This window comes from Hipposideros armiger, unplaced genomic scaffold (genome assembly GCF_001890085.2).
Source record: "Hipposideros armiger isolate ML-2016 unplaced genomic scaffold, ASM189008v1 scaffold_94, whole genome shotgun sequence".
In the NCBI taxonomy this organism is placed as follows: Eukaryota; Metazoa; Chordata; class Mammalia; order Chiroptera; family Hipposideridae; genus Hipposideros; species Hipposideros armiger.
Genome location: NW_017731444.1, coordinates 1,470,663 through 1,486,748, shown reverse-complemented (window position 1 = coordinate 1,486,748; position 16,086 = coordinate 1,470,663). Strand labels below are relative to the sequence as shown.

The 16,086-nt window shown below is 43.4% G+C and overlaps 1 protein-coding gene across 2 annotated transcripts in view; it reads right to left on the bottom strand.

Annotated features, from left to right (window-relative positions):
• LOC109384418 (signal-regulatory protein beta-1-like) overlaps nt 1-16,086 on the bottom strand; it is a 239,663-nt gene that overhangs the window by 212,106 nt on the left and 11,471 nt on the right. Inside the window, exons 2-3 of one of the 2 annotated variants that reach the window (XM_019645742.1) lie at nt 12,638-13,003; nt 6,295-6,615 (exon numbers count right to left, since the gene is read on the bottom strand). The exons of the other annotated variant lie outside the window; for it this stretch is intronic. Coding sequence (XP_019501287.1) covers nt 6,295-6,615; nt 12,638-13,003 — 687 coding nt within the window. The remainder of the gene's footprint in view (nt 1-6,294; nt 6,616-12,637; nt 13,004-16,086) is intronic. 2 annotated transcript variants of the gene reach the window in all.

Sequence of the window (16,086 nt, the reverse complement as noted above, 5' to 3'; positions counted from 1 at the left end):
TGGGATTGCTCTGCATCCTGGTCATGGTGGTGGTGACACCGACATACACATGAGAGATCAACGTGAGCAAAGCTGAGAACGTAGAACTTGTATAACTATTTGTCTCTTAAAACACCTGTATATGTAACTGATAAAACTGGAAATAAATTCTGGATTATTAGTATTGTAAGAGTTGCAAATAAAAAGAATGCCCATACTATTAGCACTAGCAAGGGTTTCATAAACTTGCTGGGTATAACAGTGATGATCAAAATCAATTAACATTCTAAACAGTAGTCAGCACCCACAGAAAATAGTAATTCAAATTTTTAAAATGCCATGAACTATAAAGTGTCTTTAACAGCTATACTTAGAGATGCATAAAACCATTATGGGGAAAAACATGTAAAGTTGTGTATTGAGAGTCATAAGAGAAAACATAAATAGAGGTGTATCATGTCCATGAGTGGGAAAACTCAGTATTGAAGATATATCAATTTTCCTGAGTTAATACATAAATTTATTGCAATCAAATAATAATTCTAAAAGGGTTTTCATGAAACTTGACACAGTCACTCTAAAATGCCTTTGGACTGGTAATAATAGCCCGGCAGTTTGAAAACCAAGAAAAGGTGGATAGCTTTGCCTAAAAGAAGTATCAAAATTATTATAAAGCTATTCTGATTAAAACAGAGTAGTTCTGATAAAGAGATAAACACGTAGCTCAATGGAACAGAGAGCTCATCAAAAGAGCCACATATTTATGAAAATATGATATATGGCAAAGGTGGTCGTGCAGATCATTGAGTGCTGGATAATTTATCCTTGTGGAAATAAAACAACGATTCCCACCACCTATAATAACACGTTCCAGAGAAGTATAGCTAGATCAAAGGCATAAATTGAAAGAGCAAAACTTGATCAAAACTGAAAGCAGTTCTTATATAACAAAACCTCCCAAATGATACCAGTGCTGCTGCTTTGCTGACAACATTAGAGGAACCAGAGGGCGTCTCCCATATGTGCCAAGGAAGCGAAGATAAGAATGTTTGCTGTGAAGTTGTACTAGCAAAACATTACATAAAGCTTCAACATCCATCATGAGAAGAATCTATAAATTGTAGAATATCTTACAATAGCAAGCTATAGAGCAGTGGAAATTAATACAACGGAGCTACATATATCAACATTACTAAAACACAATGAACCGTGTTAAGCATAAAAAATAAAGTTCCAGAGTGTTGTATACAGTATAATAACTCTTATACAAAAATTTAAAACATGGAAAGTAATATTAAATATTGCTTATGGATTTACACTTATGTTGTAAAAGTATAAAATCATGCTGGAGCATGCTAACACCACATTCAGGACAGTGTTTTCAGAAAAACAGAGAACCTAGGGCAAAATGTTACTATTTTGTAAAGATAGGATGGTGGGTCCATAGATATTGTTTATATTATTCATTATATATTTCAGAATAGAAAAATGCTTATTCAGCTTAGTGATTTCAAGTATATCTATCTATCTATCTATCTATCTATATATCTATCTATATATATATATATATATATATGTGTGTGTGTGTGTGTGTGTGTGTGTGTGTGTTAAAATGAAATCATACTTGCAAAAGTTCTGGATAAAAGTAAAATCTGCTCTGAATATTAAGGGTTGTTCATGACCAGGGCAGGATGGAAACCAGTTGTCTTATCTTCTTGATTCTCTTTTGGGTGGAGGCAGGGCCAGTTTGAAGCTCAGTGCACAGGGTCCAGACATGCCCGAGTCCTTGTGACCAAAGTCCATCCTTGAATCAGCTTTATCACCAGAGAGAAGGGCCATCAGGAGGGTGTGTGGAGGGAACATGTCCATATGGAGGTGGGGCTGGCAGAGTGAAGGGCAGGGGTCTCGGGCAACCTGCAGGTCCTTGCAGCTTCTTCTCCCCACTTGAGCCCCTTGGAGAGGGCATGAGGCAATGTATTACGGGGCAGGCAGGAGCTGTAGGAAATATCATTTATTCACCAATGTGTTCATTCATTCCACAAACATTTATTGAGCACCTACTAAGTGGCAGCACTCTCTTTGGCCTGGATTTGTGGTGCAGATCAGAAATAAAGCCCTTAGTCACTACACCCCAACACCTCTCTCTGAGATCTGAACTTACTTACATTCTCCTTTGCCACTTGTCAGCGTCTCCAAGTCCCTCACACAGGTTCTATTAGTTGATTTTTCCAATATTTTCTCATTCATTCCTAGATATAGCATATGAAAACTGAAATATCTAATCGTTTATAGGTGGACCCTTCGGAGATTGGGTCTCAAAGCTTTGACCTTCACCCACCTCAACACCTTGGACCACCATCTCCAGGATCCCAAGGAACTTAATTTGAACATTCAAACTCTAGAGCACTATACAATGTGTGAGAGTTAGAAGCCTCTGAGGATTTCAGAGACACTTAGAGAAAATAAAAGTATTCACAACCCTCTCATGAGGCTGAATCAGGTTTCTGGGGACCAACCATGTGACTATGTGTGTGCACCTTGGAACCCTTTTTCCTGCCCTGACCACCCTTTCTGAAAACTATGGCCTGCCCCCAACTCACCTGTTACAGGTTCCACCACCTGTGGATGTAGGTGACTGTGAAACTTGTCACTAATAGCACCTTTAAGCCCAGGAGGAAAGCCACAAAGATAACAGCAGGTGCCTCTGGACCTAGGAGCAGAAGTAGACAATGGGGCTCTGTGAGTTTAAATACCTCAGTCCTCTCAGGAGACAGAGGTGACCCATCTCCTTCCAGAAGCGGAGGTGAGTTTGCCTGGGCTTTCATTGGGCTTGCAGGTGGTGTGGTCTTCTGTGGACAGTATGAGGTTGGCCCAGATGGGAGGCTGTGCCTCATGTTGCTTACAGGTAAGCACCCTCTCAGACCCATGAAATAACACATTCACCAACTGCAAGCTTTCCAGGGTATAGGTCTCATTGCTATTGTGCTTGAACTAGGGTTGCTCAGCTCCGTTGAACATATGTCAGGTCTCCAGCCAGGTGGATGCACACTCTGTGGGTAGAATCTCAGCACATGGCAGGTAATGGCCACCAAGTCTGAGAAGGTTGAAGGCTGAGACACTGTCACTGCAGACGCAACTGACACAGCCCAGAAAAAGCAGACAATTACATAGGAAGTCCACTGTGGGGGCCTGGGAGTCCTTGAGTAAGGGGTCACCCCCCACCCCCAGGGCCTGCCCCAGAGGAGGATTGAGGTATTGTTTATCAGATGCGTGCATGCGTAAATGCATGATGAGTGAGAGTATAAATGCATGCGTGAATGAATGCTTGGAGGAACGGTGCATGGGAGGAGAATAAATGGGATTCTGAGTGAGAGCATCCATCCCGCTCTTTCCTTTCTTTTCCAAATTGACCCAACTCGTCACAGCAAGGCTACAGCATGGATTAAATTTGAGGGCATTATGTTAAGTGAAATAGGCTAGTCACAGATAGACAAATGCTGTATGGTTCTACTTATACGAGGTGTCAAGAGGAGTCATACTCAGAGAGACTCTTCCCTAGAGGAACGAGGAGGAACACAGCCTTGTCAACCCATTTTAGGCATCTGCCCTCTAGAACTGTAAGATGATAAATTCGTCTTGTGTTAAGCCACTAAATAGAAGGTTACAGTAGCAAAAGTCATCTAATCCAGGGAGGCAAGGGTATTTTAGAAGGACACATGAGATTAAAGGGATAGGCGTGAGTCATACTGCATAAATTCTGAGTGGAAAAGGTAAAAAAGAAGGAGGAACTGCTGTTTTGCAATTGAGTTATGAAAGGAAAAAGAAAAAAGGGGAGAATGGGAAACTGAGGGACCTGAAAAGCAAAAGAAATAAAAAATTTGAAGAGTCAGAATCTTTCTCTCACGAACAAAACTAACCAATAAACTCTGTTGTCAAAAAACTCTGTTAGCATACCTGGATTAGGCTATACTGACAGTTGTCCATCAAGACAGAAATATTGTAAAACACCACAAAGCCATAAACATTACCAAAAAGATGTGCATCCTCACACCAGGCCCATAAGACTTAAACTGCAATGGCTGGAGCCCTCAGTCACCGGAAAGGACTGTGATATCCCAGTGCAGAGGGTCACATAGACATCTAACACTGCTCCAGCCAGCCAACCTGGACAATCTAAAAAGCCAGTTTCTGCCTTAACTTAGCAAGCATGTTAGTTCAGGCAGACTGAGAACCCCCGAAAGTAACCGTCCTGTTCTGAGCTCCAGCAGGAGATGAAGACTCCACAACAAACCCAGAGGGTCCTGACCAGATGGTGTAGACTCACCTCTCCTGCTCTCCCTGTTCAGTACAACTCTGACCCCTAGAATGACACCAGGCACAAGCAGAGGAGGACACTGAAAAGAGGAAAGGAAGGCAGAATGGCCAGGGACCTGAGGCCCAGAGGGAGGACACAGCATCCAGGCATCGCAGGTCCCACTCTCCTAACTTCCCAGGTGCAGAAGGCAACCCATGTGTGGCATTAGAAACAAGAAAGTCTGAAGTAGTAATGTAAGTTCCCACCTCAAGAAGTGAGAAAAGCAGGAACAGAATCAACTGAAATCAAGCAGAAGGAAGGAAATAATAAAGGAAAGGGGAGGGGAAATCAATAAAATTGAAAATAGAGAAACACTACAGAAAATCACTGAAACAAAAGCACGATATTTGAAAAGATCAATAAAATTGAAACACTTCAATCAGGTTGAGGAATAAAAAAGGAGAAATGACACATTTCCTCCATCAGGAATGAAATGGGATATTACTACAGATCCTGCAGACATTAAAAGGATCAGAATGGAATATTAGGAACAACTCTACAGGCAGACATTTGTGATTATCGCTGGCCCATTGTCACAAATGAGGAGACAAAGAACTGTGCTGTGGCCACTCACAGTCACTTGGGTGCCTTGCGCAGACTCAAACTCCACATCCTCAAGGCTAGTCTTCCAGAATTTCAGAGTAGTAGGTTTAGACACCTGCTCATGCAGATGAAAAAGTCTAGGATGCAACAGAGACCAGACAGCAGGTAGAAACAGCAAGGAGGAGGGGATGGGCTGACACGGATGGTGAACACAGTAACGATTAGGTGAAGAAAACAAGAGGCAGGACGCTGTGAACCATGATCTCCCTCCCTCCCTTCTCTCTCTCTTCATATACATTGATGTCAAAAAACCTAAAAGATACGTACCAAACTCTTACCTGTGATCACTCTGCAAGTGTGGGATTTCTGGGAGCAGATTCACTTCAAAACCTTTCTATCTATAGACTTCTAGATTACTCTATAGTAAACACGAAATAACACATAACTTTTTTAAAAAAAATAAGATAAACTATAAATAGAGGTGGGTCTGTTGGAGTAGACGTCTCACCCTGGGTTTTATCTGTGTCCCAGTCCTTCTGGTGGACAGCAGCCTCCAGGGTAAGGTGTTTGGTGACCGCCGGCTGCCCATCGTGCTCCACCTGGCAGGTAAGCACCACATCCTCCCTGTGGGCAGATAAATTCACGAGGAGCGAGTTCATCTGGTTAAAGGTTCCGTCCTTGTTCTCTGTGAGGGTCGCGGCCGTTTCTGTTCGGGACAAGTTTCTGTTCTCCAACCAGGTCAGCTGTAGGCGCTGGGGGTAGAACTTCTTCACTCGGCAGGTGATGTTCACCAGGTTCCCTGGCACAGGGTGTTGGGTAATCTCCACGGTGGGTGGAACTGAAACGGCACAGGCAGAAGCTCTGACCTCATGGAACAAACAGATCACAGGGGAGGGCTCCATCACTTAGCTCCCCCCACCACAGCAAGGGGGTCACACAGGACACTGCTAGGCATGCAGCAGGTGCTCAAACACTGAGGGTGCTCCTTGCATATGAATGAAATCACTAAGCACAGTGCCCTGCACACAGTAGGTGCTCAATGACTGGTATCTCCTGTTAGGGTAAGATGAGGGAAATCAACAAACAGAGGCCCTGCCATGTAGTCAGAATGTACTAACTGTTGCAAAATAAATGCAATCACCAAGCACATAGGGGCTTGGCTATAGTAGGTGCTCAGTAAAGATTTGTTATTGGTAAAGTAGATGAAGCTACTGAGCACAGAGATTGGCTCGTAGTAGTTTTTCCCTGGCAGCAGCTGCCAGTGGGCAGAAATGAATGACCACACATCTGGGTACCTGGTGATGGGAAGAACTGTTAAGGCTTCCAAGAAAATCAAACTATGGAGCAAAGAACAGGAGGAGAAGCAGGCTTGGAGGGAGGGGACTGGTGTGGGCTCAATGGGACGTGAAGGTATCTACCTCGGATGGTCTCAGACAAGTTGGCAGTCCCACGAAGAGGAGGGCTCCCCTGCAGAGTGACATGGTCCACCTCGCAGATCACCTGAGAGCGAATGTCCTCTGGGGCCAGCACCACCCTGGCTGTGCTGGAGACGCTGTAGGAAGCGCTGTCTCCCTCTGGGTCCACGGTGGTCTGGGAGGCTGGGAGCTGATTCCCATCCTTGAACCATTTCAGGCCGATGTTTCGGGGGGAGAAGCCGTGGGACTCACAGGTGAAGCTCACTGTCTGCCCAGGTGGGGCCCTCCCCGTGGGGCCTGATACCACAGGGGGAGAGGGTTTGGCTACAAAAAAAAAGCATAATGAACGATAAATATGATTGTGATTATCACCACAAAGGATAAGCATGAAACACTGTTGAGAACCTTCTCATATATTGTTTTTAAATTCTTGTAATAATGCTGGGAGGGTGGTGTCATCTTCATCTACAGAGGAGGACACACAGGTCCCCTTGGGGCCAACATGCAATTCCACGACTAAGTTCAAAATCCACTTTTATTTATTTATTTTTAATTTAATTTAATTTTATTTTTAGCTGAGCTATCCTGCCAGCTGTTGGCAGCTCAGCAGCAGCTCAGCTCAGTCCAGGAATTGAACCAGCGACCCTGTTGCTCAGAGCTTGCACTCTTGAGTGAGCTCTTAACCAACTGAGCCACTTGGCTGGCCCTCAAAGTCCACTTTCTTTGCAGGTATTTCCCACCAATTTGTACCTAGGAACAAAATTACTGATCACACTTCATATTAACTGTTCCTAGCTGGCTTCCAGTCCTCACAGACCCCTGACGGGGCTGTGATTATCAGCACTTCATATATAGGGAACCTGAGCACTGGAGGAGAACTGCGACTTGCCAAGACCATCGCTCACTGAGGATCTGCTCTCTCAACAGGCTCACTGCATCCTGATACCATCCTGCAAAGGTTGGTTGATTATCCACTTTCTGTAGGTGAGGGGACTGTGGCCCAACAATGGGTACTGGGTGACAATTTTGAAATATCACCTTGATTTTGGGCGCTACTCTGTGCTGGATGACCCAGTTCCTTTCCACAATCCTAAACAGAGTCCATGATTATTCCCATTTTATAAATGAGAAAACTGAGGCAGAGAGAAATGAAGGGACCATCTCCTCACCACACACTGTGTCCCAGGGGTATTTCCTGGGGGCCCCCAAATGTTTATGTGCATGAACAGATCAAGAGCCCCACCTTCACGGGCCTGACACTGAGCACTGCTCTCCTTTCATCTCTCTGAGACTCTGATTTCAAAGTGCCCAGACCTGGGGACCCTGTAGCTATAAATGAAAGACGTGGGCTCCTGACAACTGAGTCTAGAATACGATCTCTTGCACATGAGGGGCCTCAGGCAGCCTCTCAGAAACGCTCTCCCTCCTCATCCTCACTCTGTAGACACAGGAAAGGGGGAGCATGGTGGTGCTGGCATTGCAGTGGCCCTTCTCTGCTCTATCCAGGTACTGTCCCCAGGCTGCTCCTCTAGGCTGCTCAGTGAAGGAAAAACACCACAATGAAGGGGATAAAGACTCTGGAAAACCTTAAAAAAAGTTAATTAAAGTGTAGTTTGCCTACAATATTATATTAGTTTCAGGTGTACAACCTAGAGATTCGACATTTATATACCTTACAGTGTGATCACTACAGCAAGTCTAGTAACTAAGTAACGATCTGAAATCGTGAAAAGTCATTATGATAGTATTGACTGTATTCCCTGTGCTGTGAACTACACACCTATGCCTTATTTATTTTATAACTGGAAATCTGATCTGTACCTCTTAATCCACTTCATCTTTATCACCCATTCCCCAACACCCCTTCCTTCTGGCAACCATCAGTCTGTTCTCTGTAGCTGTGAATCTGTTTCTGTTTTGTTTCTTTAGATTCCACATATAAGTGAAATCATATGGTGTTTGTCTTTCTTTGTTTGACTCATTTCACTTAGCACAATACCCTCTAGAACACCCATGTTGTTGCACGTGACAAGACTGAATACTTTTACTGAGCCATGTCTTTTAGGAACAGGATCAGCACATCATCAGACATTTGTGTATCTGTCTGATCTGGGATACAAAGTTCCCCTGTCTCCCACATAAATTTTTGTTTGTTTGTTTTTTATGTGAAGAAGAGAACAATACAAGATTTTAAGAGGAGAGGGTTGGAGCTTTCTCCAATCTCTGACAACCACAGTGAGGTGGGGCAGAAGCAGGGGCCATGAGTCTGGGGCTTGGAGCAGACTGGGCGGGGAAGACTCGGATGCTTGGGCTTCAGTCTCGGCTCCCCTACCTGTTCAGGTCAGGTCCCCTCTCTGAGCCTCAGTGTCCTTATCTGTCAAAGGGGCAACAGATGGCCCTCCCTCCCAGCACTGGTTATAAGCAGTAAAAGCTACGAGGAAGACACAGCATCTGGCACGCTGCTGCCCCTTAGCCCTCTCCCGCATCCCTGCTTTCTCACCCAGGGCATCATCTGGGCAGGCGGCTTGGGGTAGAGGAACAATAACTTTACCAGGAGGCAGCAGATATGAGTGGCAGTGGTGCCACTTGCTAGCTGCGATGGCCTAGGCAAGGGATGCACCTTGGGAACTCTTGTAATACCTGCAAACTCAGGATAAAGTCACCTTCCCTATGACAAGGGGTGGTGGGGAGACGCAATTGCTGAAACATCTAGGTGGAAAACTTGGCAATATTCCCACAAATTAAAATCCATGTCTCCTTTGACCTTGCAAAGCCAATAGCAGTGGGCATCTCCCACTTGAGGAGAGTGACGCATGGACAGGGTTATCCACTGCAGCTGTGTTTTCTAGCCTAAGGTTGAGAACAACATATATCCATTAACAGAAGACTGTAAATGAACGATGCTACCTCCATACGCTGCAGTGTGTACAGCTGTTCAAACAGTGGGGAGTTCTAGGTGCTGAAATGGAGGCTTGATTTGGGGTAATGGGGCAGGGGGTTGGGACAGATTCCCAATTACCTCGGGCCTCAGGGTGTGAATGTCAGGGGCCTCTGAACCTTGGGGAAACCAATAAAAAGGCAAAATGCAGGCTTTCTGTCCAACGGTAATTCTGGTTTGATTTGGTCAACTCCTTTTGCTTTCTCTTGTTTGGAAAACTCTTTATATGTCCTTTGATTCTATTGTAAATGACAGCTTAGCCGGGTAGAGTAATCTTGTTTGTAGGTTCTTGCTCTTCATCACTTTGAATATTTCTTGCCAATCCCTTCTGGCCTACAAAGTTTCTGTTGATAAATTAGCTGACAGTCTTATGGAAGCTCCCATTTAGGTAACTAGCTGCTTTTGGCTTGCTACTTTTAAAATTCTTGCCTTGTCTTTAAACTTTGGCATTTTAATTATGATGTGTCTTGAAGTGGGCCTCTTTGGTCTCATTTTGTTTGGGACTCTCTGTACTCCCTGGGCTTGTATATTTATTTCCTTCACCAGGTTAGGCAAATGTTCCATCAATATTTCTTCAAATACGTTTTCAATTCCTTGTTCTCTCTTCTGTTTCTGGTTCCCTTATGATGCAAATGTTGGTATGCTTGATTTTGCCCCAAAGTCCTCTAAAATTGTCCTCACTTTCTGGTGTTCTTTTTTATTTTAACTGCTTTTGTTTGGTTGTTTTCTGCTACTTGTCTTTTAAATCGCTGATTCAATCCTTTGCTTTACCTATTCTTCTCTTGATTCTCTTTAATGTATCCTTCATTTCAGTTTTTGTATTCTTCATTTCTGACTGGTTCTTTTTTATGTGTTCTCTCTCCATTTTTATGTCTCCTATTTTTTTGTTGACATTATCCCTGAGTTCATTGATCATCTTCATAAGCAGTGTTTTGAACTTTGCATCTGGTAGATTGCTTTTCTCCACTTTGTTTAGTTCTTTTTCTGGAGCTTTGTTCTGTTCTTTTATTTGGGACATGTTTCTTTGTCTCCCCATTTTGGCTGCCTCCCTGTGTTTGTTTCTATGTGTTAAGCAGGGTTGTTATTTCTGCTGGTCATTTAGAGTGGGTTTATGCAGTCGGTGTGCTATGGAGCTCAGTAGCTCACTTTTCCTAATCACCTGAGCTCGGTACTCCAGGTGCATCCCTTGTGTGGGTTGTACATGTTCTCCTGTTGTGGTTCAGCCTTGGTTGCTGTTTGCACATCAATGGAAGAAATTGATCCTCGGGCTGATTGGATGTGAGGACTGGCCGTGACTACAGTGGAGGAGCTGTTGTGCAGGAATTGATCCTATGGAGTAGGATTCACTTTAGCAGGGCTCTGGCACCTGCTCGTTGTGTCCCTTGGATGTGTTGTCCATGGTCATAGCCTGGATGATGCACTAGCTGGGTCTGAAGCTGGCCACAAGGTATGCCAACCTCGGGGCCTCCTTGGTGTGGCCCCACTACAGGCCAACTTCTGGCATGAGGTTCAAAGCAATCTGCAGATTGTTGCTACCCACACTGGGGATGGATGTGCCTTGGGAGCCAAGTACATTCCGAGATCAGCTGTCTGTAATGCTGGGCTAAGGGCTGCAAAGCCAGAGGTGTGGGACAAGCCAAAGCCAGATGCTGCTTGCTTAAGTTAAGTGAACCTTTGAGAGATTTTAGGAAAGGCTGCTAATGAGCCAAAGCAGGCCCTTTATACAAAAAGCCACTGGAGTGGTTTGGGTGTGCCCGAAAGTTGTGTGTGGTGAGGTCTCACAGAATCAGGGTGAACAAACATTGTTACCAGGTTGATGGAGACTAAGAGATGGTGGCTAGGTGTATCTGCATCTGGGGGTGGAGGGCTAAACAAAGAAATAATGGCTTCCACCACTTCTTTCAACCAGGAGAAAGCTAGTCCTCCAGCACTTTCCTGAAGTTAGACAACTCAGTTACTCCCTGCATGTTTTCAGTCCCTTTTGAGCTACTGTCCCAGTGCTGGCGCTCAGAGAAAGTGAGTCCATCAGTGAGTAAATCCATGCATGGGGCCTTTAAGTGGAGTGTATGAAACTGCAGCTGCTTTAGTCTCACTGAGCCACAATCTCTGCTGGTTTTCACAGGCAGAAGTTATGGGCACTCCTCTCACTGGCACTGAAACCCTGGGCTGAGGAGCCTGGTGTGGGGCAGGAACCCCTCGCTCCTCCTGGACTAATCTTGCAGGCAATATATTCCTCCTGTTTTTAATTGTCAATCGCAGGTGTGGGACCAGCCTGTTCTGCATCTCCACCCCTCCTACCAATTTGAGGTGGCAGCTTCTCTATGTCCTTAGTTGTAGGACTTTGGTAAAGATAGACTTCAGGTGATTCTCAGTGATGGTTGTTCTGTAGTTTAGATGTAATTTTGATGTGGTCATGACTGAAGGGAAGCACAGCGCTTACTTACTCTGCCACCTTGATCAGATCTCTGTCACTTCTTGGCCTTAGGCTCCCATTCTGTACATAGAAGGTTGGGCCGGATGGTTTCAAGGTTCTCTGTGTGCTGACATTCCAGGGTTCAGTGTCCTGGGCTTCTGGCAGAAACCCCTACATAAACATCTTAACTGCTTCAGTGGCATGAACCCTAAGTCACTCACATGGGCATTCTCTTCCCTGGGTGAGAGATACTGTGAGATGACCCAGTTCTGGTCACAGACTTCAGTGACTGTGACTCAGTCCCTACATTGCAAGGGTTCCTTTTGAAAACGGCCTCAGTGAGTGACCTGCCTCTGGCCACCTCCTCCAACCAGGGCTGTCAGAGCAAACAATGAGTCTGTGCCTCTTAGAAATGTCTTCTCATTGTGATGTTTCTGAAGTTGAAATAAAAACACGTTCTCCCCCTCCCTGCCCTGTGTGAAGGTCTCGTCACTGGACAGGAGAGAACGAAGCTTCATGGAAGAGGAGGCTTTGCCTGCTCTGTTCACTGCAGCTGTCACAGCACCCAGAGCAGAGCAGGGCCCACAGCGGGTGCTCAGTGATTGTCAGTAAGGAGAAGCCCGGCCACACTGAGGGGAGCTCTTTCTGGAAGCAGCGGTGAGGTCTGCGACGGGCAAATCACTCAGACTCTCAGCTCTGTCATCCCTGGAACCAAGGGGCTGGATGAGATTGGAAAAGGGACAGACTGTGGAGCCAGGCAGGTGGGGGTTCCAGACTTTCCCACCATTTACCAGCCGTGGGGCCTGAGCAAATAGCACAACCTTTCCAGGCCTCAGTGTCCCTGATCCGTAGAAGGGGTGAAATGAGGTCATGAGTCAATCCATGACTATAAGTGCCCCTTGGGCACCTGAATCTTAATTGTTACTTAAAATTAAGGTTGTTTATATTGACTTGTTGTCACACATCAGGAATGAAGGACCCCACACCATACTCACCACTCACAGTGAGCCGAGTGCCTGCTCCAGACTTAAACTCCACGTCGTCAGTGCTTCCTCTCTGGAACTTCACACAGTAGTAGGTACCGGAGTCTGAGGGGCTGATGTTACTGATGCGGATGGAATAGTCCGTGTTGTCTCTCCTTGTGCTGTCTGCAACACTTGTTACTCGAGGGGAGCGGGCTGCCTCACTTTGTTTGAAACTGTAGATTAACTCCCGACCTGGCCCTGTCCCCCTGAACCACCGCATGGGCCCCACGGGGTGCACGGAGGTCACGGTGCAGAGCAGAGTGGCCGTCTCTCCGGCTGCGACCGACACCGACCTCTCAGGCTGAACCACCTGCAGCTCCTTCTCACCTGCCACTCCTGGAGGGAAACAAAGCAGGTATTTATTCATCCTTATGTGATCCTGTAGGTTTTGTCAAGTGTTTATCAACAACAGCTTTCACTGACTGAGCCCACTATGTGTGTGGGCCTTGAGCTCAGTACATTGCATGTGTCATCGTGTGGAACCCTCACATGAGCCTGTAAGTGAGACCTTGTTACAAATGAGGAAACTGAGGCACAGAAAGGTTAAGTGATGTGGCAGAGAGTGGGTGTGAGCTCTGAGCCCTCTCTGGAGGTGTCATGCTTCCCCAAATATTTCTGACTCTCCACTTGATGGGGTCAGGGAGAGTTGTACTTTTGGATATTTGTATTGGGTGGGATGATGAGACTTCTTTAGACCACGGAGTTGTGAGCAGAGGTGATAAATGTATTTGTGGGATATGCGTTTAACTGTAAGAACATCTATGGATCAACTTCTCTCTTCCACAAAGTTCCACATGTTATGATGTGTCTGCTCCATCAGCCTGGAAACCTGAGTGACCGTGATGTGCGGAGCTCCCAACACACAATGAGCTTGTCGTGTAAATAAGAAGTGAAACATTATTTCAAGTTCCTGAGACTTTTTTCCCATAACATAATCATGTTATATTAGTTTCCTAAGGCTGCTTTAAGAACATACCAAATTCCCAATGAATTTAAACAACAGAAATTTATTATCTTGTAGCTCTGGAGGTTAGATTGCAAAATTTGTGTTTCTAGGCTAAATTCTGTATCAGCCAAGCTGTAGTCCTTTGCAGTCTCTTGCCTTTCCAAATTCTGGAGGCTGCCCACGTGCCTTTTCTGAGGGTTCCCATCTTCCCATCACTCTAACCTCTTGTTTCCATTGTCACTTCTCCCTCTCTAAATTTGACTTTTCTACCTCTTTTTTATAGGGACCTATCAGATATTTTAATGTGAACTTGATAATCTAGGATAATCTGTCCATGTAAGAATCATAACTTACTCACTTCTCCCAAATCTGTTTTGCCATATAAAGTAAAATATTCAGTTTCTGGGTGGTAGTTCATGGGATTCTTTGTGGGGGGACTACTGTCTGTTACCACACACATCTCTCTTGACTGTTACAGAAACCAGTTGCTATAACAAAAAAATCTATGTATGGGGCAATGTTACACAGTATGAATGGCATGACTACTTGAATTTGTAGAAGAATCATTCTAGCAGTGCAGTGATGAATCAGTTTGCAAAATAAAAGTAGAAACCAATTAAGAAGTTACATGAGATATTCACAAATACAGAAAAATCAAGCAACACACTAAAAAAAAAGAAATCAATAGTCAGAGAAGAAATCACAAGAGAATTTAGAGACTACCTTGAGGCTAATGAGAATGAAAACACAACATACCAACATTTATGATGCAGCAAAAGTGGTGTTAGAGGTAACTTTGTAGCTGTAAATGCAGACATTTAAAAAGGGAAAAGATCATAAATCGATAACTTCACTATATACCTTTAGAAATTAGCAAAAAGAAGCAAAAATAAATTGAAACCTTAAGGTAGCAGAAGGAAGAAAATAATAAAAATTAGTGCAGAGATGAATAACATATGAATGAATAATGTAACATGAATAACAGAAAAAAATCAACAAAACCATGAGAGATTCTTCAAAAACATAAACACAATTCACAAACTTTTAGTTAGATTGACTAAGAAAAAAAAGCAAAGACACAAGTAAGTAAAATGAGAAAGAAGCGAAGGACTTCCTAACAATTTTACAGAAATACAAAGTTTAAAATAGATTACTATGAATAATTAAACACCAATAAATTGGGTAACTCAGATAAAATAGACAAATTCCTAGAAACACATAACTTACAAAGACTGAATCAGGATGAAATAGGAAATCTGAATAGACCTATAACTAGTAAGGCTGGTGAATCAATAATCAAAAATCTCCCAACAAAGGAAAGCCCAGGACCACTTGGCCTCCCGGGTAAATTCTACCAAACATTTAAAGGAAAACTAACACTAATCATCTGCAAACTGCACAAAATTTTTAATACAAAGAAAGACTTCTTAACTTATTTGGGCTCATTCTGAGATTCATCCTCAGGCCAGCGTTTTTCTGATAACAATGCCAGACAAAAGCACTATAATAAAACTACAGACAAATATCTCTCATGTATACTGATACAACACACCTCAACACAACGTTAACAAACCGAATTCAACAGTGTGTTAAAACAATGAAAATGGTTTTAATTGGAATTTACTCCTTGAATGTAAGGATGATTCAACATACAAAAACCAAACATTAATAGAATGAAAAGAAAAAAAACTATGTGATCATCTCATTTGCTTCAGAAAAAGCGTTTGACAAAACTCAACATTTTTCATGATAAAAAAATTCAATAACCTAGGAATACAAATCCACAAATTGATAATATTATATATGAAAACCCCCACATCTAATATCATGCTTTATGGCAAAAGTCTGAATGTTTTTCCCTTAGAATACAAACAAGATAGGATTACCCACTTTTGCCACCAATATTCAACACAATAATGAAAGTTCCAGGAAAAGCAATTAGACAAGAAAAATGTATAACAGGCATTCAAATTGAAAAGGAAGACGTAATACTATCTCTGATTTCCCATGACATGATTTATATGTTACAACTCTAAAGATTATATACATACACACAAACACACACACACACACACACACACACACACACACACACACACACCACACAAACACACATAGTCTATTAGAGCTAAAAAGTGATTTACAACCTGTGGCATACAAATAAACACACAAAACTCCGTTACATTGCTATCTTATTTGGTTGTTGTAAGGATTAAATATGTAAAGACTTAGAACAGCATCTGGCAGAGAAAGCACTATAAGTGTGTGCTATTATTATCAGCCATACTCCTCTGTTAAAGAAATCTAACAAATGAATTTTTTGAGGCCTATTCTTCTGGTGACACTTCATAGGTTTATTTTAAACTAGGCCAACAATTATAGGACAGCAATGTTTCTTTTATTTTTTAATTGTTTTGTTGAGGTATAATTGATAGACAATAATCTTCACATATTTAAAGTGTACAATTTACTA